Source organism: Loxodonta africana, chromosome 27 (genome assembly GCF_030014295.1).
Source record: "Loxodonta africana isolate mLoxAfr1 chromosome 27, mLoxAfr1.hap2, whole genome shotgun sequence".
Taxonomy (NCBI): Eukaryota; Metazoa; Chordata; class Mammalia; order Proboscidea; family Elephantidae; genus Loxodonta; species Loxodonta africana.
The window spans coordinates 29,342,198-29,369,784 of record NC_087368.1 but is presented as its reverse complement, the minus strand read 5'-3'; the positions used below and the strand labels follow the sequence as shown (position 1 = coordinate 29,369,784).

The 27,587-nt window shown below is 39.9% G+C and overlaps 1 protein-coding gene across 2 annotated transcripts in view; it reads right to left on the bottom strand.

Annotated features, from left to right (window-relative positions):
- Positions 1-15,409: 15,409 nt before the first annotated feature.
- The window catches only part of LOC100671869 (RNA-binding motif, single-stranded-interacting protein 3), a 65,810-nt gene continuing 53,632 nt past the window's right edge, over positions 15,410-27,587 (bottom strand). For both annotated transcript variants that reach the window (XM_064277423.1, XM_023554885.2), the window contains 2 exons: positions 24,935-25,062; positions 15,410-15,677 (listed from right to left, as the gene is read on the bottom strand). In XM_064277423.1, the coding sequence (XP_064133493.1) occupies positions 15,671-15,677; positions 24,935-25,062 (135 nt within the window). In that variant the 3' untranslated portion in view covers positions 15,410-15,670. The remainder of the gene's footprint in view (positions 15,678-24,934; positions 25,063-27,587) is intronic.

The window sequence follows — 27,587 nt, the reverse complement described above, 5'->3', positions numbered from 1 at the left end:
GACATCCTGTGAGATACTTCTTCGGAAGAACTGCATTGACTACTACTCTCACGGCTGGTTTTAATTCAGATATGGACATTCTTTCCATTCTCCACTGTGGATGAATTCCTGGACGAATTTAACAGTAATGACTGCAACTGAGTCTGGGCAAGTCATTTAACCTCTCTGAGCCTCAATGTTTCAATCTGAACAAAAGAGGGGGATGAATCTCTGACCTGATAACTGTATGTACTACAGAAAATGAAAGAAGTAGCATCCGTGACAGTTTTGGGAACTGCTGAGTGCTACTCAAAAGGATTATTAATTTTTATCCCCATTGTATACCAATGGGAAAAGCAGAAGGACATATTGTTTATTTGCTCCACGGGATCCAGCTCACTCAGAGCTGGCCCTATTCCTGAGCACCTGGCCACTTGCCATAATTCTTATTCATGTCACAGAGCAGAACCACGTTCTCTTTCTTCATAGGTGGGTTTTGACTTCTTTGCCAGGTACTGAAACAGCTCCCTTGTTCCCTGTTCTCTTCCTTCATAATTAACTGGAATGGGATAACCAAGGCTTAGTCTAACCAGAACACACTGAACAGATTAAGATGAAAGGAGTTCCTGGGACAACTCAGCCTGCTGTGGGTCAGGCAATAAGACATTGGCCTTGACTCAATGGTAACCATTCAACCAAGGTCTATTTGGCATCTCAGATGGGTCCTACTACTAGGGACTTAAAATGATTTCTGACCTGAACCACTGCATATTAATTGAGTATCCTTTGTTCTTCATTTCAATGAAATCTTTCAATAAAATAATAGCATCCAATGCTGACTAAACATTTACCATTGGCCAGTTGCCCTTTTATGTGTTGTACCTGTATTAATGCATTTAACCTTCATAAAACGCATAGGGGGTAGGTACTATTATTTTATTTATTTTACAGATGAAGAAAACAAGGTTTAGAAAATTGAAATAATAACTTGTCCAAGGCCACGTGGCTGGAAAAAAGAAGTGTGAGATTCAAACATAGGTCACCTGACTTGAAAGCCTGTACTTTCAGCTGTTAGTCTCTACCTTTTCTGTTGAGGTAGCGAGGGCCCTGGGAATTCTCACTCACTAGAAACCCCATGCTTTATTAAATTTAATAATTTTTAGGTGTACTTTCTGTTGTGAAGTGTAGTGGAAATACTGTTCATGAATATGGATGGCTGTGTGTGATTATTAAATTGAAAGTTATTTGAATTTGTCAGACTACATAAGATAAATTTACCTTTGTAATAACCTAATTGAATATCAGAAAAAGGAGTAAGTTAAAAAATATCAAAAGTCTTAGAGAAAAAAAATTTTTTCTGCAATATTAGGTGTAAGCTATTGGTTAAGGCAGAGTCTAGAGTAAAGAGATGGTAGGGTGAGCCCAATTACAGTTGAGAAGAACCTCCTTTAGTTAACAGACTTCTGACTTTTACTTTATTTTCCTTGTCATGATGACTCCCAGTGCAGAGGTTAAGAGTTGCAAGAAAATCATCTCAAGATGATTCATTTCCCATCACTATTAGCACAGATCTTCCCAGACCTGTCCCTCTCACAGGGACCCCTCACTTTACCAATGTCCAAGGAAATTCGTGGCGAGCTGGGCAACCTGAAACTCTTTGTCCCCCTTGTTTCCATCTTCCCTTTTGTTTTCTAGGCCTGGAAAGACTGGAGAACAGTATAGACACAGAGAAACTGCTAATTAGAGAAGCCAAAAGCCCTCATTTTTTTTTTTCCTATGTTCCTAACTAGCCTTGGAGTAAACTCTCATTTAAAGAAACTTCTTTAGGTTTTTGAAATTAAAAACTAATATAATCAAGAATTCCAGTTTAGCTCAGAGATGTAGAAAGCTGGAAACAGCATCTCTCCCACACTTACAACATGGAAAATGTTGAGCAGACTGCAAATTAATGACTTTTCTCAAACCCATCTGGAACTCTGACGTCACAGGGTAACCCACTAATCTAAAATCTGGGAGAACAGGTACTTGTTGGGAAAAACAAGACCTGAGCCTTTGCTTGTTGTTGTTGTTACATGGTGTTGAGTTGGTTCTGACTCATAGCGACCCTGTGTACAACAGAATGAAACACTGCCTGGTTCTGCACCATCCTCACAATTGTTATGCTTAAGCCCAGCTACTGTGTCAATCCATCTGATTGTGGGTCTTCCTCTTTTTCGCTGACACTCTACTTTACTAAGCATGATATCCTTTGCTTACTTGAGTCAAAACCTCCAGATGTCCTATAAACTGGGAATAGGTTCAACTAAACATTCTTAATAAGTTTCTAAAGGCCAAATGTGGGCTAGCATAAGACTGTGAATCCCCTAGGGGCTGCATGTATAATGCAGTATGCACCACAGGCTTTTTCTCCAGGAACCAAACAGAGGAGTAAAGGAGAACCTGAGAAAGCTTTCCCTGTCCTGGCTGGGAGAAAGAAAAGCAACTCAGGCCAGAAATGCCACCAAGACCCAGCTCCCTCCAAACAACCACCAATGCCAGGGGAGGTAAAAAGTCCATGCCTTAATCTACAGAAGAGAAAGGCAAAACAAAAACCATTGCCTTAAGGCATTTGTGGAAGCCCTTTGTAGCCAGGAGAAAGGAACAATAACAAAAACCAAAACAAAACCTGGGGAAGAGGCAGGACTCCATGCTTGAGACCGGCACTAGAGCAGGAAAGAGGGCAGGAACACTTTGGAAGGCCATACCCGGACACCCAGACTGAGGCTTACCCAGAACATCAGAGAATGCCCCTCGCAAAGTATTTCAAGCACAATGCACATTTTTAATAGAAAGTCTGCCAATGGTTCACCAAAGAAGTAGGTTGTATATATATAGTGTATATATATATATATATATATATATATAGGCTTTGATTTCCACATCCGAGACCACAGTGGTAAAAGAAGGCTACCTACGGTAATCTCTCCACCTAAATGTTCTATAAACCCCGAAGTACACACCTGGGCAGGATCATAACAACAAGAGATCTCCACTGGCATCAACGATGCAGAGGCAGGAAGGAGGAAAGAAGGAGAGTGTAAACGCTTCAATGTAAGAAAGCCCCAGGCATTTTAAAATTATACTCAGAAGCCAAAGAGGCTGTCATTTCAGTTGGTGGGCATGAGTTTAATATACTCCATATGCCGCGCTTTTGTGTAAATAGTGGTGTGTTGGCAACTTCTGGCTCTGGGTGGTCTCCCAATGAAGTCTGGCATCAGCTGCCCCCTGTCACTCATTGTATGAATAAGCAGACAATGACTGACATATTGCCAAGACTTAAATGAAGATTTACAACCAGCTGTTCTTTGGGACTCAGCCATTGCCTTAAGAATGAGGCTACCACTCTCTCAAGGACATTTGGTTTAGGACTGTTGCTGTGTTCCCTCGCTATAAAGGATGCTAAACATTGAGAGGCTGCAAAGAGAATTTGTGTGACCTCTGAAACAAGAGATGGTTAAAATTTGGAAAATATAGCCATATGCATAGTGTGTAAGGGAAATAGAAAAAAACTGAGGTACCTAGTAAGATCTGAAATGGCCCGTTTGAGGACTGCGTGCAATTCCTTGTTTGGTGGTTCCGTTTTCACCCCAGCGACAGCCATCTTCCGTACTGTTTCTAAGACAAGAATGTCTAGTAATGATGACATAACTACACTGCGACCCACCTCCCCCCCATGCACCGTCAGCGATATATGCCCTTTTAAGCCAATCGCCTCTCAGAGCTGGGGACAGGAAGTCCTCCTTACAAGTTCCGGCTACCGGAATTCATGCTTCATGAGTTCCCGCCACCGGAAGCCCTGCCTTAAAATGATCTACCAATCAAGTAATGCCTTTTTGTGATCTAAGCTTGTAAATACCAATCAAGTAATGTGGTTCATATCCATTGCTTTCCCGCCTAAAAAACATTACTACTGAGTTGCCATTTTGAATTAGTGGATTCCACCACATGGAGTTCAATCTGTTCCTAGCTCGAGCTGTCTCTTTTGTTTCAATAAATCCCCCCGTTTTACCTTAATCAGAGTACAGGCGGTTACTCAATGACAGTAGTTTTCAGAAGATCAATAGGTATCTTGAGGCTTCAAACGCAAGCGAAATAGTTGTGTTTCTTTCCATAGATAACACCCACATTCTCTTAAAAGCCAACCAATTAGCATTATATAAAGTACAAATCATGCAAAACAATTTTAGGTCGTTAGAATTAAAGACAGAATTACCCTTGGGTGCGTGGGTGGGGATTACATAGAGACTAAGAAGGGAACATGGAAAGGGGGTGTCTGTTTGGATGCTGACAACCGTTTGTTTCTTGACCTGAGGGCTCGTCACACTCGTATTCAGTTTGTGAAAACCTTTCTGCTGATCACTTATATGGGTGTAAAAAAAACATAAAAAAATCTGATCATGAAATGGGAGTGGGAGTAGGAGAGGGACCATGGAAACCAAGAGCCATACACACACACACGTGCACACACAGTGTGTGCACGTGTGTGTGTATAGTCACTATTTCATGCTAAAGGAGCCATGAAAAAGTTACATACACTGCTCACAAAATTTCCTGATCTTATTTTATGCCAAAAATGTTGTAATAAACCAGCCCTTACTAGAATATGACATCCTTGAAAACAAGAACCATGTGGCTCCATCATTAAAATATTTATCAAATGCCCATGATTGGATGAATGAATCACTAAATATTGTACCTACCTATCTGGTAATAATTTGGTCCCTTCCAGAAGAAATTAAAGATAAGTTTAAGTCAAAAGGAGATTGGAACAGCAAATTACTTATGTGATAGGAAATGTGAGCTATATTAGGCTTCTGTGAGGGTATGGGTTGGGTGACCAAAGTGACTAAGTGAATGTCCAACACCTTTTATTCTGTATGTTTCTATAATGATCTCAAATCTGATAAGGTATAAGTCACTATTATGCTTTCAAAATACATATATAGAAGCACTGATAATATAAACATAGAAAAATGTCTACCTTTGTGAGGCTCTCTAGTTTTATCTGTAAGTCATTAGAAACCTGTAAGTCATAAGAAAGTTATTTAGAAAATTTATAAACTTATACATACCAAACCCAGTGCCGTTGAGTCAATTCCGACTCATAGCGACCCTAAACTTGTACACAGAAACATAGAAATATGTGAAGTATGTGGTAAACAACCTTTAAGTTGACTTTGACCTGACATGCTGTGATGAAAGAAGACATAACATAATCTTTTTAAACTAGCCTTGAGACATATATCCAAACAATCTCCCTAATCTCTAAACTTGAAAAAAATTTGCATCATTCGGCTAGTTTCTAACCCTGGAGAAAAGACATACTGGTCTTTGTTCTGTGGAGCCAAGATGACAAATTCATATATGAACCCTGAATTTCTGTTTCTTCACTGAAAGATGACAGAGGCAAACACCAAGAACCTGCTGAAACTCTCTGTCCAGTGCAGACAATCTCAGACCCTAGCTATGAGGGACCTCCGCTGAGTTCAAGCTGTGGCTAAGCCTTCTTCCTGAGACCTCTTGTTAAAGAAAAAGCCTGAAGTCTAAAGATTTGGACTCTATTGAACTAACACTGTAATTGTTAATTCTGACTCTTAGTTCTAAATGAATGTTGGGAGGTCTTACTTGTGTGCCTTGCCTTGACTACCTTGCAATTAACTAGTTTATACATATCAAATGAGAGCACTTCTCTATTAATTTTCTAAGATAAAATCCTATACAACACCCTCTTTTACAGAAACCACAAAATCTCTGGTCAAGTGAGATGAGCTGTTTGAAAAAACTAATGGCTGATGGGGGAAAAATGTGTCTTTCATACTGGCATTTCCCAAAGTTATTACAGAAGGGGAAACCTTAGAACCCAAAGGCTAAGAGTTTGAACCTCTCTTCAAAAGTATATTCTCCTCCTTTATAAGTGTAGGTCCATGGGCAGGTTGCTCAACTCTCCAAGCCTCATCTGGGAAATGGGAACAATGCTAATTCTTACCTCAGAGCATTCTTGTGAATGTTGTATGAACTCAAGTAAATGGGGCACTCAGCAGAGTACCTGGCACATCATGAGGGCTCAGTTAATGAGGATCCTTGCTCTTATAGTCGTATCTCTCATTATCGAGGTTTGGGTGAAATCCACTGGGGACTAATACAACAGTGCCCCCTGCTGACCTCCTTACCACAAAAGTAACCTACAGTTTCCTAAGGGCAGGATCCTGAGAGCAGAAGGTTGCTGCTCGCTGTTTCCAAGGACTTAAGTGAAAACACAGCCATTGATATATTATAGAGACTATTTCATCGTTAATGTAAATGAGACTCCTTTACAGAAAACCCTGAAATAATCGAACCCTCTGAGATTAAGTTAGAGCTATATTATTTTTCACCTCACTACCCCTGAAAAGCAGCTAAAAAAGTTATCTTCATCAGTATTCCTAAGGAAAAGATTTATGGAACACGAGCCTTATTGGAACTATTAGGAGTTGATAAAGCACTCCTTTCTTCTTGGAGAAAATAAATTATAAAAAATTCATGATGCAAATGCGTAAATATAAGATCAAGAAATCACAGTTATTCCCTATACAAGGGGCACCATTATAAATCTAACTTGCTTCTTCATTCTCTAGTCTTCTTTCTCCTCTCTTTACATCTTGAAACCAAGGGTTCTTCGCCATAAGCCTGTGAATGCATTTCAGAAAGTTCCCAAATTTGAAGAAAAAATTTTGCGGTGGTATTATCTTCTTGAAAGAGTCTATAAAGTGGAAGAAAGAAAGAGAGAGAGAGAGAGAAAGAAAAGAGGGAGGGGGGAAGGAAGGAAAGAAAGAAAGAAAGAGAAAACAGGGAGGGAGGAGGGAAGAAAAAAGAGGGAAGGAAGGAAGGAGAGATACATCGCTCTAAATAAACTCTGATGCAATATGGGTACAATTAAGCTCAGATTCTTCCTTCAGTCATATTTTCTTATAACTTCTTTATCAGTCAGGTTTCTACTAGAGAAATAAAACCAGTAATAAGTAAATATATGTATATACTGAATATCTACAGAGAGAGAAAGATTTCAAGGAATTGAGGAATTGGCTTATACAACTGCGAGGTCTGGCTTGGCAAATACAAGATCCTCAGGGCAGGCTATGAGGCTGAAAACTCTTGGATGGGAGCTGATGCTGCAGTCCACAGGAGGAATTCCTTCTTTCTCAGGAAAACTTCAAATTTGCTCTTACAGCTTTTCAACTGACTAGATGAGGCCCACCTATATTATCAAGGATAATCTTTATTTAAAGTCAGTTGATTGTAGATGTCAACCAAATCTAAAAAATACTTTCACAGCAACACCTAGATTAGTGTTTGAATAACTGGGTACTATATAGGGTCACTATGAGTTGGAATCAACTCAACAGCAATGAGTTTATAGCCTAGCCTGGAGTTCCTGGGTGGTGCAAACAATTAACAAACTCAGCTGCTAACAAAGAGGTTGGAGGTTTGAGTCCACCCAGATGTGCCTTGGAAGAAAGTCCTGGCAATCTACTTTCAAAAAATCGACCACTGAAAACTCAAGGAGCAGAGTTCTACTCTGACACACATATGGTGCCATGAGTCAGAATCACACTAACCATCACACTTACAACAACTCCATTATTCCAGCTTTTTATTTTGCCAAAATGTGCAACATGAACTGATGCTCAAATAGGGAAAGGTGATATATATACAACCCACTTGTAGAGCCTGGGCCTTGGTCGCTCTGTTCTCTAAACACCCTCCCTTGCACACTTGTATTCTGAAGAATGAAGGTGCCATGTGAGGGGTTACCCTGAGGCAATGTCAGCCTCGAAGTATATTCCCATGCAGGTTGTACCAATGGTCATGGAACAGAAAGACTCACAGACCGAATCAAGATGCTCAGATCACTGGGTTTATTAAATCAATTTAGTATACACATTAAAAACAAAGTTGAAAAACATGGCTAACTCAATTGGGGTATAGAAGGGATGGAAGGGTCACACTAGATTGTTCTGCGATGTTTATAATCCTCCCTCTCTCTCTGCCACAGCATCCTTTCCTACTGATGGTGTGGTGTAAGAACCGGATCTGTGGTTTGAGCAAGTGAGTCAACAGAAGATAGGAGCCAATGAAACGCGCATGCTCCATTCACGAGGAGTAGGGACAAGTGGTTGAAGTTCGCCAATTGGCCTGATGAGCTGCTTATGAGTACCAGAATGGGTTTCATCAAAGGCTGGCCAAATTAAGACCCGTGAATAGTTAGTGCTTCATATTTCTCAGGTATATTTAGTGTATCACGAATACATGATTTTCTGTGTATATTTAGTGTATTATAAATACATAGTGTTTTCTCAGTCTTTTCGTCTCTTCCTGTTTTTGTTCACACTCAATATGCTGTACGTATTTTTTCTGCCTTAAAGTTTGCTTACTTTGGTATGAGTTTTATCCATTCCATTTTTCTTCTGATCATCTATAGTAAAGTTGAATATGCTCAAACAATACAGAAAATATGTATCACAGAAGGGAACATTCGTTGCTCATATTCGTAAGTTCCAAACCAGCTTGGATGATTCTGGATGAGAAAGATAATTTCTTCTTATTTGCTTAGCACAGATATCCATAGCTGGAGGAGCAGACACCTCTTCTTGTTTTGCTAGACCTAGAGTTTAATCTTTACAGGGATACAAACCACAGATATCAGATGAAATTTCTTTATTTATAAATCTACGCCTTCTGGCCTTCACACAAGGTGCATCAAGCAGTGTGTGGATGTTACGGATGTTTGGAGACAGCAGCTGGCATAAGAGCAGGTAGACTCTGAGAGGCCTTGGGAAGACCTAAGTGGCCTACTCCCCTCCAACCCAAATAGTGGGTTTCTTGGGTCTCCTTGCATGAATAGAATACCCTTTTCTCACTCACTTTTCCTTAGTAGGTGTCTTTGTTTCCTGGTGTTGCTGTAACACAAATATCACAAGCGGGTGGCTTTAAAGAACAGAAATGTATTTCTCTCCATTCAGGAGGCTGGAAGAACTAATTTCCGGGGAAGGCTCTCTTTTGGCTTGGTGGGAAGATTCTTGTGTCTTTGAGCTTCTGTTTCTAGATTCCTTGGTGATCTTCACATGACACCTATCTTCTCCTGTTTGTGCTTCCTTCTGTGTCTACACTGCTCCTCATAACTCAGACATAATGAGGTTTAGGACACACACTCCACTGATATGGCCTCATTGACATAACAGACCCTATTCCCAAATGGGATTTCATCTATCAGTATAAGAGTTAGGATCCCAACACATGCTTTGGGAGGACACAATTCCATCCACAACACCAGGGATAATCCTTTCTTTGAGGAACTCTGTAGGAAGCCAGCACTTTACCTGATAAAACCCAAACCACCACTCCCTCCCACTTGCCCTGTTCCTCTCTCCCAACACATTCCCTCTGGAAAGGGCAGAAAAACACAACGGCCCTACTTGGTTGATTTTATTTTCTTTTTTTATTGAAAGCTTCATCAAAGAAAACAGAAGTTTAAACCTAACATCCACTGATCTACAGAAAGCCCAGGGAATGGGGGAAATGGTAGCTAATTTGACTGTGGTACAGATGAAAAAATAAAAAATAAAACCAGAAACATCATAGAATTACAGAACTTTCCATGACAGTCAGCAACAGCAGTACAAAAATGCTCTTAAATAAAGTTCCAATTGGATGACGTTTCAAAAATTTTGATTGAATACGGCCTGAAACAAGGGATTTCAAAGAAGCTGCGTCCCATTAGTTTTTGAAACTGAATGAATAGCTCATAGCAAGTACACTTTTACATATATATGTATATATTTAATTAAAATTTCATTTAACTTCTTCTTCTTTGTTAAGTAAATGGAAGTCATTATTTTCCAGAATGGAGACAACTTTTTCAAGTGCCTTTTTGAAATAATTTTTACAGTTCCTGAAAAGTATGGATAACTTGTTTTCTATATGAAGATACAACATTTGGGGGAGCCCACAGGGCATCTTTATTATAATCTAAGACCAGTGGGTTGAAAATACAAAGCATAACACTGAAGTTATACTTTGAACATTATTTAAGTTGGACGTGATCATGAAATATCCACTGGAGTGTCCAAATAATTTAGTCTTAATACAGTAATGCAAAGTCAAAAAATAACAAAAACAATGTTGTTTGTCAAAGATTTAAAACAGGGATAGGAGCATATATATTTAATCAAGAACTGCTATTATATTCTCATAACAGAGTCTGAATTCACCTCCTTTAGTACTGGTTCAAAATTCAGTAGAGTAAATGAAATCATAACCATTTCCTTTTTGAGGGAAGCCAAATTCTTTGCTATAATTTTTCCTTTATATTCTGCAAAAATACAGCCAACTCTCAGTTTTTTGTGGTGGGTGGGAAAGGACATGATGAATAACCGAAATCTGCAGTATACAAAGCACTGACAATTTTACCAGTGAGCAAACTCTCTCCATAAATCTTTACTTAATAAGAGACAAAATAGACTGATTTGAATTTTATCTCCAATTGTTTTCTTTTTCTGCCTTCAGGGTGAAATGCTAATAAAGGGAAACAGAGCCCAAATCCTAATAGTTGAAAAAAAGAAAGAAAGAAAAAAAAAAGAACAAACTCACAAAGTAGATAATTAGCCCTTCCAAAATTGAGAGTGATTGTATTCCTGCAAGACTCAGAAATCTGGGCAGTTAATAACTGGAGTGAATAAAATGGAAGTAAAACTCGGATGTGACTCTGTGACCTAGTGTTTCTTCCTCAAATTCCAAGCTTGATTCTACCTCAGTTGCACCTTTAAAGCTTCCTGAGTGGATGTAACTTTTTAGATAATTTTCCTTCCCAGAAATAAAAAGAAATGAATGTTGAGAAGCCATCCATCTTTCTATTGTGACGCAGTGAGCGTTTATGTGTTGGGGTATGAGATCAAAGATATATCACTAATCTGGGGTGATTTCCCTTCCCCACATCATAAAATATCTTTGGGGTCACTCAGGGATTTAGTATTTAGCTTTTATACTTTTCTGAACTCTGTGTAATCCACAAAGGGCAACCATAACCAAGAGCACTTGGATTAAGGGACCAGTTTAAATATTTAAACACATTTGGTAAGAAATGGTAAACTTGAGCCAGAACCAACTGTCTTCTGACGCCACAGTGGACGTCATTTGTAAAACAAATTGATTCATTAATGAAATCCCATTATCACTCTGTTACAGGAAGGGTACAATCCACTGAATCAATAATAAGCCCATTTAAATTCTGTCAGTCCCTTAGATCAGAGTGAGAGGCTGTCAGTCCCGGTGAAGTCAAAACTCTGAAGCCTGCCAGCCACAGTAAAGAACAAAAGCTCACCTTTTATCCCCTGCTGTGGACAGGACAATACAGATCAAGTTTCCATGGCGTGTTCAAAGTGAACTTTTATTACGATGTCTGATTCCTCAACTGTGCTGAATGTTGTTAGATACACACATAAATATCATCCCTTTGTCTGATGTTAAATCATATAAAAAACATTTAACACTGAAACCCACCGAAGGATTTCTCTCTACTTATCAGCTCATCGGCAGTGCAGCAGCTCCCCCCACGCTCAAATTAAGAATGAGACTAGGCTGTCAGACGTATTTTTAGTCTCCTGTTAATATAATCTGGGTAGCCAGCCTATGGAAACATCTCCTCAAGCATGAAAAAGATTGCAAGGGTCCGATTTAGATCAAGTTTCACTTCCCATTAATGGACATTTTTAAATTAAACCATTGTAAAAAATACACAGGTATAGAATAGACATCCCAATTATTCAAATAAAATTGGAGCAGGAAACAATCAAATACTTTTGGAGGATCATACTTGATTGAAAGTGACTTTCAAAGCAGTTTGGCAAGGGGTAAGCATGCATTCTGTAGCTATTTAAAAAAAAAAAAAAACCATTGCTGTCCAATCGATTCTGACTCACAGTGACCCTAAAGGACAGGGTAGAACTGTCCCATAGGATTTTCAAGGAGCACCTGGTGGATTTGAACTGCCAACCTTTTGTTTAGTAGCCAAACTCTTAACCACTACACCACCAGGGTTTCCTCTGTAGCTATAGTGAAGTTATGTGAGCTTAACCACTACACCACCAGGGTTTCCTCTGTAGCTATAGTGAAGTTACGTGAACTTCCTTGGCATCCAACCTTTTCTGTTCTCACCCTTCCATTTCACACTTTTAAATGTGAGTCCTTTTAACACCATGTGGTTTTTCCTTAGAGAGGGGTAGGAGTGAGTCTTACACGCGGTCAACTGTACCAGATCTGCTACATTGATTTAAGTGAAACACGGAGTAATGTTGCTTACCTATTGATATTTTTTTTTCCCCCAGACTTGACTCTTACAAGATGACAGATAAAGGGGAGCAATTTTGAACATGTGCCATTTTTCCTTTTTTTGTTCTTGTTGTTCTTTTCGGTTTGAAATAAGACATTCTGCCCCATGGCATGATATAACAATCCAAACGCAAAACGACCATGAACACGTAAAATGACAGGTCATTTCCTTCTGCCTGAAGTGGCTTAAGAAAATGGTGACTATGAAAATTCCATCGTGGAAAAAAATGCTTCTGAATGTATAGATAAAGCAGCAGCTCTGATTAGAAACAGGAAGTTACCTAGGCACATTCATCAGCCACATGGTAGCTAACTCTTAGCCTCATTGTTAATTGTGTAAACGAGACTTTTCTTTGTATCATGTTAATTTTTTTTTTTTACAGAAACAAATGAAAACGTGTTGGTTTCATATTCAAATGAGTCATGCCCAGGATAATCCTTATTTATACAAAGAGCTCAGAGAGTGCAAAGAGGAACAGAATACAAGGTTCCCATACATGTTCCCTTGTCCCCCTCTAACTTGGGGGCCCACTTTTCAAAGATAAAAGTTAAGCACCACCCTTAGAATACATGAGAAGGTGAAGGATGGAACAGAAGAAAGTATAAATCTACAATTCTCTCTAAAACATGGAAAACCGTAAGGATGGTTGTGACCAGTGGAGTTTCTTGTAGCACATGTTACATTTTCCTGGATACATTTTCATTTCTAATTTGAAAGATATGGATGAATTCTCTAGATTTGAGCTTTCATTTCATGGGGTTGCAAATAAAAGAACCAGAGTTTATTTTAAGGCTAGGCTACTGTTCCACAGGCCATCCACTGACAATTGTAATTGTCATTGTAAGTCAACCCCATTACTCATGTTGACTCATATCAAATCATAAGTATATGATTTATGTTTTAAATTTGTTAGTTTTTTAAAGTCTACCCTGTTTTCTTTCACAGTGCGCTTAATACACTTTCCCATTTCTGGATTAAGACAGGTTTCTGTGACTTACGTACTTTGTGAAGAGTTTCATCCATTTGATTTTCATGATTCATTCAGAACGCAATTCTATTGAATGATTCAGCTAACAAAATTATATTATCCTTAATTTCAGGTAGAACTGTACAGACTGTACATGGGTTTCTTACATCAAATATGCAGAGATGTCTTCCAGGGAAGTCAATTGAACTCATTTTAGACAAAATTTTGCATCATTCTAAATGCAAATATATCTCCTTTGGCTTTAACGATTCATTAAACCTAATTCTTTTGGTTCTTATTGATATAAATTAGATAATTTCTTGATTGTCAACTAGCATTTTAAGAGCTTATCTAAATTCCACTAAAATAATACTCAATCTTATTGGTCCTACTTGCCTCAGAGAGATAAATTGAAATAAAAAAGGTCTCTTTTGTGTTTCTTTCTGGCAACACCAGGATATGGAAATATAATGAAAAGAGGCAAAAAAGAAGATTCCCCCCACCCCCATAGCAGAATCAAAGTGACTATCCATGCTAGATGATGACAAAGACAGAGGTGAGGAGACAAAACCCAGAGGTGTCAGAATTTAAAGGAAGACTATCATTACAAGCCCTGTGAGACCTTTTTCAGGAGACCACTCACCATTGCACAGAATATCACTAAACTTCTTTGACAAGTGACCTTTCAGACCAGGTTCAGGAAGTGTCTTTAGTTTAAAATTTATATAAAGAAAATTCAACCTGCTAAACAAGTATCTTGGCTTATTGGTGGTGATCAGTACAGGCCTCACTACTCAAGAACCAGAAATGCCCATGGAATTTAAAGCCTTTTAGCCCTATCAGTTGTTATCCCTAACTCTGCATCTGAGACCACTGAATATCCTTGGTGCAAGCTTCTGTTATCAACAAATAGACATCGAAAAAAAAATTTTTTTTTTTTTTTGGCATTATGTAAAACACCAGTGGAAGATAGTTTAAACAAACGACAAAGTAAGAACTGGTCCGGCCAAGTAGGTCAAATAAAATTTTTTTTTTTTTTAAGAAAAGAAAAACAACCTCTATCTTCTGGACTGCAACAGGGTGTCACTTCATCTTTGGTATAAAATAGGCCATCCATAGGCTGAATTTGATCACAACTAGGAAAGACTACAGAAATTGTCAACAATTTCTCTAACTATTGCTTTTTTTTGTTTTTTGTTTTTTTTCACTTTTTGACCATAAGCTCCTATCTACTTAAGTTTTTTTTTTAATGCTCTGAAGCTAAGTTTTGCAATGTGACAAGCAAAGCTGACTAAAAACTTTGTAAAGCTCATAAAAAAGACTGCAGATAAAAAGCACTAATGCTTTTGCTAGCGATCACGCTTTGTAAATAAAAAAAATCTGCATTCTGCCCCCAAACACGCATTATTTCTAATGCAGTTGTTTTAAAACCAACGTTAATAACTTTACCGTAAAACGTTTTAGCCTTCTAGAATGATTCGTGTCAACAGTTAAGACAAAGTTCACGAAAACTCCCAGCATTTTCCCAATTCTTGCAGTTGCCATGGTTTCTTTTATCCACAAATTTTCTTCAAATGAAGAAAAACATTTTCTCTTAAACTGTACAGTTTTTTTTTTTTTTCACCCTAAAAACTCATAGTCTTAAACTTCTGTACCAGTTCAAGCCGGCACAATATTTCAATTCTTCCTTGATATTTTAACAAGACGTTGACAGTTTGCCTTGAGAGCTTTGATGTCCTTAAAATTAAGGCAATTAAGATTCAAGATAAATCTTACCAAAATTTTTACAGAAAAATAACAACAGCAGAAAAAAAACCAAAACAATAAAAAATAAAAAAAAAAAACCCGAGCGTACTAGACTTAACCAAGAAGGAAAAGAGAGGAGGAATAGCTTAATTACTAAGGAAGACAGTTTCTTTCCATTTCTGCTTGCCCACCTCTTGACATCAGGTTTGATGTAAAAAACAAAAAACAAAAAACAAAAAAAACTATCTACACATTCAGGTAAATTCTGAATTTGAATGCTCTTCCAGATAAAATGTCAACCTTCGATGTTTGTTTTGTAGGTTTTTTTTTTTTTTTCCTCCTCTTCTGGGATTTTTTTCTTTAATTAAAAAAAAAACAGATATGACGGCAAAAATAAAACTGTCAGACCATGAAGGAACCATTTGCACAGCACATAAAAACACTTTGCTTCCATTGGGTAAAGAAGGAAAAAAAAAAAAAAAATTTGACGCCTGTGCAAACTGGAAGTCAACTTCTTGTCCAATGAAGTTTCTTCATTCAAGGCAAAGTTTCGGACGGACATTCTTCAGTCCTGTTTATGGTCTGTGAAAACAATTGAATGAGAGTGGTTATTATGTTAAAGTAACCTCAGAATCCTCCTCTGTGCTCTTTTCTGGTGAGGTCTCTTTGAAAGATACCAAGCTCTTTCAGTATAGTACCTTCCTCATGGAAGCTATCAAAACACACTGGGCCTCTGGGGATGCCAAGTTCTGCCTTCACATGAATATTTATTCAGGCCAGAGAGTTTATTCAAGTTAAAAATCAAGGCTAATAGGTCAAGAATATCTTTCCGTTCTAAAACAATAAGATAATATAAATATACTCAGTTACGTAATACTCCCAATAGGCACAGAACTTATTTTTCAATGCCTGGTTTGGCTTTCCCACAGATAGTTTGAGTAATTCTATACCTTCAGAACCCCACTGAGATTCACTGCTAACTCAGTCAACCAATACGGAGTTCCTACTATGTACTCCAGATACAGCCCTGGAATATATGAAACCTTGTAGCATTGCCCATGTGCATTATGTGTGTTCTCCTAAGCCTTGTTGGCCCAGTAAGTAAGGCAGTTAAGAGGTTAACGATGTTTTGTTCTCTTTCCTTCTCCCCTTCTCTTCTCCCTTTCTACCCCCTTTCCCCACCAAGATTTGAAATTCTTGAGATCAGGGACTATATTTTTTATTCTTCTAGAGTATCGCAGAGTTGTATGCACGTAATAGGTGTTTAACTAGACATACGTCATTTTTACTGTGTGCCACTTTGCCCAGTCCAGCCCAAATAACATCTGCTGCCGCTGCCCCATCTGTATTGCAGGGATGAGCTTCTAGTGGGTTGGGCTTTACTCTTAGCTCTTTTGCCAACAGATTAGGATTTTGCTAAATACAAGCAGGGACATGTTAAGAAGGATCTTTAAACTATCTGTAGGTCACATTTACATGAACACCTCTTCCTTCCTGGCATAGGATGACAGGAAAAAGCACTGTTGTTTCTCCCGATACCTAATGGCTCAATTTACTTAAGAAGCCTCAGGGCCACTGGTACGGTTGTACAGGTTGTTCACTGTACAAAACTCAGGGCTGAGCCAGTGAGTAAAGGCTAAGTTCCAGTTCACAGTCTCCTCCCCAAGCTATGTCTCAGCATCTCACCTGAGCAAGGAGGTCTTATTCAAATTTGCAAAATGCCTCCCTCTCAACCCCAGTGCTTTGAACTGTACGACATTGAGCCTGGGACTTGCTCAAAAGGGGCTCCTTTTCCTAATTTACAAAAAAAAAAAAAAAAAAATACACCCATCCTATTAGCCAGCTGTAGCTGTTGTGAATCTGTTTAACTTGTTAGGAGCATCGTGAAGGAAAGTGACTAGTTGATAGACTGAATACTTCAGTTTTTAACCAATAGTTTAGGTCACTAGCAATAAATCTATGTATCTTCCCATGTTGCAGGAGAAAGTAGAGTTTCTTCTAAGAAGGAATGCAATGACAATTTTCGTCACAGCAGCAACAATAAGGGAAATTTATTGGTAGTCGTCATGGGAATCATGGTCTACATTTTAACAGTGTTTCTATAACTTTGCAAACTGTAGACTTGCTCCATTTATTTCTAAAAGTCTAGCCTCTTCTTGGGTGAAAAAAAAAAAACGGTTTTTGTTTTTATTTGCTCTTTGTTCTGTTCTTTTTCCCCCACCCCCATCTTCCACACTCATTGAGCAGAAAATGCCTAAAACATCATGAATTTCTATAATAGCTGCTTCATGAATGGCATCTTACTCAGCAGACTACACTGACAGAGAAGAGCGTCACTGTTCAGTGGCTTTATACGCACTGCTTTCGGTATCATCCATATTTATGAGCTAGGCTGTAGCTACTTTCAGGGTTTATAACTTTACACAAATGTTTTCAATAACCCTCTCCCATCGCTTGCTTGGCCCTTAATGTGGCCTCACTGCTACATGAAAACAAATGAGGAAAAATAAATGGTTGCTCTTCACATTTTCATAGTTGCTAGCTGAAGTCTGAAGGAAAAAGGTGTTGCTACCTAATAGAACTGAATTCACTCCTGCCCACCTTCTCTGTCCTATACGAAACGTGAAAGTGCATATTTACATAATATTTATGGATTGCACTGATATACGTAAAAATAGAAGGCTTCTAAATTTTCAGATTCGTGATCATTAGCAACAAAAACATCCTCAGTGGGGCAGTGAGACTACTTTGGAAACAAAACGGGTTGCAACTTGAAAAGAGAAATTCATATGAATAATATAATGTGTATGAAGCAGTTAGCAAGCTGGAAAGCCCTGTGCAAATACAATGTATTCTAATTCACAAGCTCGGAAGACAAATCAGAGAGCTAATTAAGGACGTATCTGCACGTCATTAATACACTGGCAACGTATAAGACATCGGTGTTCGAGGTAGTTCACGTGGACCTCCTGCCGTTAGAGAAGACTGAAGAATAAAAAGACTTGGCAATGCTGGGGATGACACGAGGGTCTTCCAAGGTCAGTAAGAACGTTGGAAAACTAGGTATTTGTCTCCCCCCAGAAACAGAGGGAACAGGTTGGGAAGTAGCAAACTACCCTCCAGAATCCTAGACTTTGAGAGCTAGAAGAAGTCTTAGAGCTCATTGAATTAAATACTATTTCCTGGTGTCTTAATGGGCAGTTCTACTCTGTCCTATAGGGTCACTATGAGTCAGAATCAACTCGACGGCAACGGGTTTGGTTTTGGTTTTCTGATGTGCCAGCTTCATGTGATGCTACGTGCAAAGAAGGTTCTGCAGTCCAGGGTCTGGGAAATACTGTGCACTATGTTCCTATTGGAGTCCCTGTGTGGTGTAAAAGGTAATGCGCTTGGCTGCTAACCAAAAGGTTGGAGGTTTGGGTCCACCTAGAGGCATCTAGAGGCACTACAGGAAAAGCCTGGCAGTCTCCTCCCAAAAGGTCACACCATTAAAAATCCTGTGGAGCACAGTTCTACTCTGACACACATGAGGTCACCATGAGTCAGGGTTGCCATCAGTTAGCATCAACTCCATGGCAAACGGTACTGTCTCACTACTTGTTTACCTCCACATCTACCATACCTGTGGTTGAGTATCAACAAAGGTGGCTACCAATATAAAAAATGCTTTTGAAAGAATGCAGTCTTTTAAATTAGTATCAAAATAGTCATCATGCACACAATCAGAATTCGTTAGACTTATAATATGTTAAAAAAAAAAAAACTCTTTGAATTCCACAGGAGGAAGGCAGAATGCACCCTAATCCTTTAGCAGTAAAGCATCTGAAGTATTTATCTGGCCCTCTAGGAGGTCTTGTCCATTAGCATTTTAATATCTTTGAGGGGAACTGCAATTAAGAAATGCATTTCACAGAGTTTAAAGTAGTGTTTCCCAATTTAATTTAACCAGGGATGCTTCCCTCTAACCCTATCCAACTTCAGGGCACGGAAGTAAAACAGCCCTCAGCACTAGAGGTCTAATTTAAACCAAAACCAAACCCACTGGCCTTGAGATCGTTCGGACTCGTGGTGACCCTGTAGGACAGAGTAGAACTGTCCCATAGGGTTTCCAAGGCCCTAAATCTTTATGGAAGCAGACTGCCACATCTTTCTCCTGTGAGAGTGACCGGTGGGTTCCAACTTCCAACATTTCAGTTAGCAGCTGAGCACTTTACCACTGTGCCACCAGGGTTCCTTTACATCCTTTAAGCCAAACTGATTGCTGTTGAGTAGATTCAGACTCATAGCTACCCTGTAACACAGAGCAGAGCTGCCCAATAGGGTTTCCAAGGCTCTAACCTTTTTTATTTTTTAAAATTTTTATTGTGCTTTAAGTGAAAGTTTACAAATCAAGTCAGTCTCTCACACAAAAACTTATATACACCTTGCTTTTTTACATACTCCCAGTTGCTCTCCCGCTAATGAGACAGCCTGCTCCCTCCCTCCACTCTCTCTTTTCGTGTCCATTCCACCAGCTTCTAACCCCCTCTACCCTCCCATCTCCCCTCCAGACAGGAGATGCCAACATAGTCTCAAGAGTCCACCTGATCCAAGAAGCTTACTCCTCACCAGCATCCCTCTCCAACCCATTGTCCAGTCCAATCCCTATCTGAAGAGTTGGCTTTGCAAATGGTTCCTGTCCTGGGCCAACAGAAGGTCTGGGGGCCATGACCTCCAGGGTCCTTCTAGTCTCAGTCAGACCATTAAGTCTGGTCTTATTACGAGAATTTGGGGTCTGCATCCCACTGCTCTCCTGCTCCCTCAGGGGTTCTCTGTTGTGTTCCCTGTCAGGGCAGTCATCGGTTGTAGCTGGGCACCATCTAGTTCTTCTGGTCTCAGGCTGATGTAGTTGCTGGTTCATGTGGCCCTTTCTGTCTCTTGGGCTCGTAATTACCTTGTGTCCTTGGTGTTCTTCATTCTCCTTTGATCCAGGTGGGTTGAGACCAATTGATGCATCTTAGATGGCTGCTTGCTAGTGTTTAAGACCCTAGACAACTCTCTCCAAAGTGGGATGCAGAATGTTTTCTTAATAGATTTTATTATGCCAATCAACTTAGGTGTCCCCTGAAACCATGGTCCCCAAACCCCTGCCCCTGCTACGCTGGTCCTCAAAGTATTCAGTTTATTCAGGAAACTTCTTTGCTTTTGGTTTAGTCCAGTTGTGCTGACCTTGCCTGTATTGTGTTGTCTTTCCCTTCACCTAAAGTAGTTCTTATCTACTCTCTAATTAGTGAATACCCCTCTCCCACCCTCCCTCCCTCCCCCACCTCGTAACCATCAAAGAGTATTTTCTTCTCTGTTTAAACTATTTCTCAAGTTCTTATAATAGTGGTCTTATACAATATTTGTCCTTTTGCAACTGACTAATTTCACTCAGCATAATGCCTTCCAGGTTCCTCCACGTTATGAAATGTTTCACAGATTCCTCACTATTCTTTATCGATGCGTAGTATTCCACTGTGTGAATATACCATAATTTATTTATCCATTCATCTGTTGATGGGCACCTTGGTTGCTTCCATCTTTTTGCTATTGTAAACAATGCTGCAGTGAACATGGGTGTACATATATCTGTTCGTGTCAAGGCCCTTATTCCTCTAGGATATATCCCAAGGAATGGAATTGCTGGATCCTATGGTTAAATTTTTTTTTTTTTTTTTATGGTAGTTCTATTTCTAGCTTTTTAAGGAAGGGCCAAATCGATTTCCAAAGTGGTTGTACCATTTGACATTCCCACCAGCAGTGTCTAAGTGTTCCAGTCTCTCCACAACCTCTCCAACATTAATTATTTTGTGTTTTTTGGATTAATGCCAGCCTTGCTGGAGTGAGATGAAATCTCATTGTAGTTTTGATTTGCATTTCTCTAAAGGCTAATGATCGTGAGCATTTCCTCATGTATCTGTTAGCTACCTGAATGTCTTCTTTAGTGAAGTGTCTGTTCGTATCTTTTGCCCATTTTTTCATAGGGTTATTTGTCTTTTTGTAGTTGAGTTTTTGCAGTATCACGTAGATTTTAGAGATCAGGTGCTGATGGGAAATGTCATATCTGAAACTTTTTCCCAGTCTGTAGGTAACCTTTTTACTCTTTTGGTGAAGTCTTTGGATGAGTGTAGGTGTTTGATTTTTAGGAGCTCCCACTTATCTACTTTTTCTTCTGCACTGTTAGTAGTGTTTTGTATACTGTTTATGCGAGGCTCTAATCTTTATGGGAGCAGACTGCCACATATTTCTCCTGTGGAGTGGCTAGTGGGTTTGAACCACTGACCTTTCAGTTAGCAGGGAGTGCTTGACTGCTGTGCAGCCAGAGCTCCTTTTACACCGAAAAACCCGTTGCCATTGAGTTGATTCCAACTCATAGCAAACATAAAGGACAGAGCAGAATCACACCACAGGGTTTCCAAGGAATGACTGGTGGCTTTGAACTGCCAACCTTTTGGTCAGCAGTCAGCTCTTAACCACCGCACCACCAGGGCTCCCCCTTACACCCTTTAAACCAAAACCACACCCCTTGCCGTGAAGTCAATTTCGACTCATAGAGAACCCTAATCTAATCCTCTCACTTTACAGAAGAGGAAAATGAGGCTCAGAAAGGCTGAGCGACAACTAGGAAGGGACAAAGGTGGAAAATGAACCAAGAAGTTCTGATTCTGTCTATTAGAATTTCACTTCGCTTGAAGACTTATTTCTGCTTACCTTAAGGTTTTCTTAATAACATAAGGTAAAACATAATTACTAGGATGGAAATTGGAATTTCCAAAATAGAACACAGTTATCAGTTCTGCCTTTTTCGTATAAGTGCTCAGAGTGTCCTTTGCATTATTAGCCTCTTTTAACAATGAAGGAAAAGAAAAGCATGAATATAAAACATAAGAATGGGTTTTTTAGCTTGGAAAGCGGAATGTGAAATATTAAAATATTTGCAGACAGAGATCCCAGACATAACTCCTTTATTCAGAGGTACATCATGTATCTTTGTCAAACTTTTCTCCTACAATCTTCTGTTGTAGTTTATGTTCAAATACCATCAGTATAGACATTGTGGTGTTAAAGGTATGTGTGATGGGGCCTAGCTACTTTTCAGGGGACATTCAGCTGTCCTAATCAGAAGTCCACACCCCATGGAAGGTCAGCTAGTGTTTAATGAGAAAGGCCAGAGGTTTGTACAAGTACTTGAAGCTATCCATACCTCAATTAGCATAGTGATTGTTAGAAATGGGTACCTGATGAAAGTAGTAGCTGGTTAATTAGCTAAATGGATGCTAGAAATGAACCTCCATTTGTGGAATTTGGAGTATTCAAGATACACGGATTGGCTACAATATTTAGAGATACTCTCCACTTTACACAAACAACCTATAATAAAAATGTAGGGAAATCTGTAGCCTGTAACTTTCAGGATATTGCTTGAGGCTTGAGCTCAAAATGGGACTGTCTTGGAGTAGAAGATTTCTGGTGACGTCTAGAAGGATAACCTGTAGAAATTGTCTAGTCTACATGAGTGGGTTTTTCATGTGCAGAGTTGGGCTTCATCAAGCTTATGGAGCAAACCGTATAAATTGTTTTGTGCCTGCTTTCTAATAAGTGTCTCTGTAGGTGCCCTTACTACCAAAACCAGCTGCCGTCCAGTTGATTCTGACTTATGGCAACCCCATGTGTGCAGAAGAGAACTGCACTTCACAGGGTTTTCAACACTGTGCCCTTTCAGAAGCAGATTGCCAGCCTTTTCTTCCAAAACACCTCTGTGTGGGTGAGGACCATCTACCTTTCAGGTTAGCAGCTGAGTGTTAAACAGTTGTACAACCCAGGGACTCTGAGCAGAATGCTAGAGCCTCCCATAACCTGTGGTGTACGTAAAAGTGATTCATACAGGCTATAGGTCAGCAAAAAAGAGGAAGACCCTCAGTGAGATGGTTTGACACACAGGCTGCAACAGTGGGCTCAAACGTGGCAATGATTGTGAGGATGGCGCAGGACCGGGAACTATTTTGTTCTGTTGTACATACGGTCACTGTAAGTCAGAAGGGATCTGAAGGCACGTAACAACACAACAACATAGGTATATTAACAAAACAAAACAAAATCCCAAGAAACTAACAAAAATACCATCTCATTCACTAATGACCTCGCCTAAAAGTTATGTGATAATAATAACGTCAACAACAATAATAACACTTTCTATCTGCATGATGAAGTCACATCCAGAGCACACTGAATTTACAGGGCTGACTTTGGAAGCTAAACCACAGATGGAAGACCCATTAGCTTGATTAATCTTTCAACAACAAACAAATCTCTTAATATACCTTGAGGTTAAAGAGAAATGATGACAAAGAGACAGAGCAACACTATGCAGAAGGCAGGATCATTTGGGAATTCTCTATTCACCAGGGATTTGATTTTTATCTACGAAGTAGAATGGTTTGCATGCCAAGACCTCTGTATTTCCTTTTGTTCCTTGCTCTGGTTTCAGTCAGAAGCTCTCAAATGTTAGTCTACATAATTACTCAACACAAAGTAAACAATACTTTGCTTTACAAGTGATTTCAGGATTTTCAAGAGTTAAGTCTGATTATCTGATTTTTTCTTTACCACTTAATTCCTGAATAGGACCTATTCCATTTTGCTTTAGGAATCCTGGTGGCTCAGTGGCTAAGAGCTTGGCTGCTGACCGAAAAGGACAATGGTTCGAATCCACCAAACACTCCCTGGAAACTCTATGGGGTAGTCCCGCTCTGTCCTGTAGGGTCGCTATGAGTTAAATGCTCTACTGCTAACTGAAACTGGAGCCCTGATGGCACACTGATTAAGGGCTATGGGTGTTAACCAAAAGGTTGGCAGTTTGAATCCACCAGGTGCTCCTTGGAAACCCTATGGGGAAGCTCTACGGTGTCCCACAGGGTTGCTATAAAACAGAATCCACTCAGCGGCAGCGGGTTACTAGCTGAAAGGTTGGTGGTTTAAACCCATCCAGGGGCACCTCAAAGAAAGGCCTGACAATCTGCTTCTGAAAGCCTTAAAAACCCTATGGAGTGTAGTCCTACTCCGCACACATTGGGTCATTATGATTCGAAACTGAGTCAACAGCAACTGGCCTGGGTTTTTGTTTTTGTTTTTATGTTGCTTTACATTTTACCCTTTTCCGTGAATTAGTTGACTAAGTATTCAAAGCTACCCTGCAAGGTGGCTGCTACTCTCCTCATCTAAGAATGAAGAAACTGAGACCAAAACGCAGACTATCTACTTTTAGCTGGGAATTCTGGAGTTTTCCCAAACATATGTATGGTGGGATTTTTGTGAAAATAGCTGCAATGTCTTTCATGTATCCAAGCTTTTTGACAGTACCCTCCACATTGGCTCTGGGCTTGGCTGTGTGATTTGCTTTGGTCAATGAGTCTGGGCAAATGAGTCACAAGTGGAGTATGGCAAGTGTTTGTGCCTTGGAGCTTGCATTCTTCCTCTTTCTGGTCTTTTGAAACTGCCATGTGAATAAGCCTGCTGGAGGAAGAGAAACTCGTGGCCCAGGCACCCAGATCATCCAGCGGACAGTGAGACAGCACCCAGAAGTTGAGCTGCATAGGTGACTAGTAGCTGTCTGCAGATGCGTGAGTCCAGAAGAGCCATCCACCTGAGGTCAGCACAGATTGCCAACCCACATAATCACGAGCCAAATAAATGCTTGTCATTAGGTTTGGGGGTGATTTACTATATGTTATACGGTAAAAGCTAGCAGATACAGCATGAGAGACAGATGTCAAGATGGCTGATCTTCAGGGAAAGAACTCAGCATAGCCTGCACTTACTTAGACTGTTGATAAGAATATGCAGGTGCATGCTCGTTGGATGTGTCCACTGCTATCTGTTGCTGCTGACCACTGGTGTCCTGGGATGAAGGTGCCACCGTCTGGGGAGAGGTATCAGCAACAACACCCTAAGGAAGTAAAGAAGAACACAGAGGACTTATTGGTTTTAGCAAAGGGCTCTCTTCCAGTGGATTGGGGAGAACAGCCTTCATCTCCTGGGCCTGAGTAGAGTTGTTGCTCTCAGTGACAAGAAATAACTACAGTAAGTATGTAGAGGCAAACCACACAGCATATTTAGATAAAGACTGAGGAATTCAGTCCAATGTGTCACCAAGAAGCCTTACCACCAGAAGTCCTTGGACCCGCCGAATTGCAGAAAACTATTTTGCCCATACTTGGTACTTTTAAACCATGGTGGCATATAGTCACATTAAATAATAATTTATGGATTAGAGAATTCATGCAGGGTTCCTCTAAAGAACTGTATGTTCAAACATTTGCCTGGAGTCACGCACTCTACTATGTCTATATGACTTGGCAGAACAGTGGAAATGTGGCCTTTAATAAAAATCTATATTGAAGCTTGGGTTTCTTTTTTAAAGGACACAGTTAAACAGGTTTTTCCTTCAGTGATTTGATTTGTTTTGTTTTGTTTTGCATAGCATGAGCTGGAATTCATTTAGAGGTTTCCTAAAAGAAAAAAACTTGTCCTTAATTTTGGTTGGTTTTGCCCGGTACCCTTTCTATTTCTCGTTTCTTGTAGATGTCAGCAAGGATGAATTTCTGGAGGTGGTCATCACCAGGCGTGTATGTTTCGTTCTGAAAGAGGCGTAGGTGGTTTTATTTGGTCATTATAAGGGAAGAGCGAAGCCCTGGTGGCGCAGTGGTTTAAGCACTTGGCTGTCAAACAAAAGGTCAGCGGTTCAAACCCACCAGCCGCTCTGTGGGAGAAAGATGTGGCAGTCTGCTTCTATAAAGATTTACAGCCTTGGAAACCCTATGGGGCAGTTCTACGGTGTCCTATAGGGCCGTTATGAGTTGGATTGACTCAACGGCAACAGGTTACGGGGTGGGCATGAGGAAGGCATCCGTCTGAACCAATTTTTCTGGTTTCATTTATAGCCTTGGACACCTGAAGTGATTTTGGGTTTCAAATGTTCCTGGTCAATTCTTGGCCACTAACTAAAGATCCTGGAAAAAAAAGAATTCTTCTGATTGTTCCTTTGAATCTGAAAAACCTCACTGTATTAATTCAGCCTTCCCATCCTAATATACCACTTAGTATTGTACATTTTTCTGAACTTCCTACCTGCATTTTCTTGCTTGGATACTGGTGACTTTTCAGTGAGTGTTTTCACATAGAAGATGAATCGCTGCTTTTCCTCTTAAATTTAAAACATACATCAGTATGTACTTACATTTCTCTCAGTGACAAACCTTCTTTCATCTCAGATTTAACTATCAGACTGCTTCCAGTTAGCCACACCACCAAATGTGCCTTATTATTTCATAGTCATCAAAGTACTCAAATTTTGTATAGAAGCATTTGCCTTTGGTAGAGACAGAGAAATGCAGATATGTGGCAGAGCTTTATACTAATCAATTAACAAACATAAGATTCAGTTTAGTCTGTAAGGGTCGCTCTTACAGGGTTAAATAAGGCTAGCGAAGCATGACTGTCCTACAATGTGGGAGATGCTTTGGAATTTCCAATCTCTGGGGCTTTTGAGGTCGGGAGAATCATAATGGACTTTCATGTGGAGTGGTGCCAAAACACCAGCTCGCCATCCATGAAGTATCAATGACATCAACTGCAGAGGAGTCCCCAGTGGAGGAAAGGAAGGAACCGTGACCTTGATAGCATATGTGTATCAGGACAGGGGAAGATGAGCATCAGGACCAGAGAGAAGAATACACATTAAAGCGTTTCACCACCACTTGCCCAGCCCTACGCTCCCTCCTTTTCTATGTAGCCTGACGGTTCTGTCCAGAAAAATGACGTGTGGAGGAGAAGGATGCAGCCCAATGGAAAGAGAAGAGGAAAGGGCTAAAGCTTCCATTACGGACAACATGTCTTCATGATTCATGGCGTCCACAGAAATAAGAATGAACCAACTTTTTCTTTCTTACCTGGAGGAAGCCACAAAATTGTTAAGGTTTATTCATGAGAGCAGTGGTTCCTGCTTCTGGTACATATTAGAAACACCTGAGGAGCTTTTAAAAATCGTGATGCTCAGGTCATACCCCAGACAAATAAATCAGAATCTCTGGGAACAGGACTCAGACATCAATATTTTTTCAAGTTCCCGAAATAATGGGAGTGTGCAAGAAGAGGCTGAGAACTAGCACACTAGTCCAGTGTCTCTTACATCTTAATATGCATTTGGATCCCTGAGGGGTCTTGTTAAAATGCAGATTAGGATTTAGCAGGTCTGGGTGATGTCTTAGGGTCTGCAATTCTAAGGAGCTCCAAAACCCCCCTCAAAAAAACCCCGATGCCATTGAGTTGATTCTGACTCATGGCAACCTTATGTATTACAGAGTAGAACTGTATCACTGGGTATTCTTGGAATTCTTATGGAAGATCACCAGGGCTTTCTCCCGTGGCACTGCTGGGGGGTTCAAACTGTCAACCTTTAGGTTAGTAGTCAAG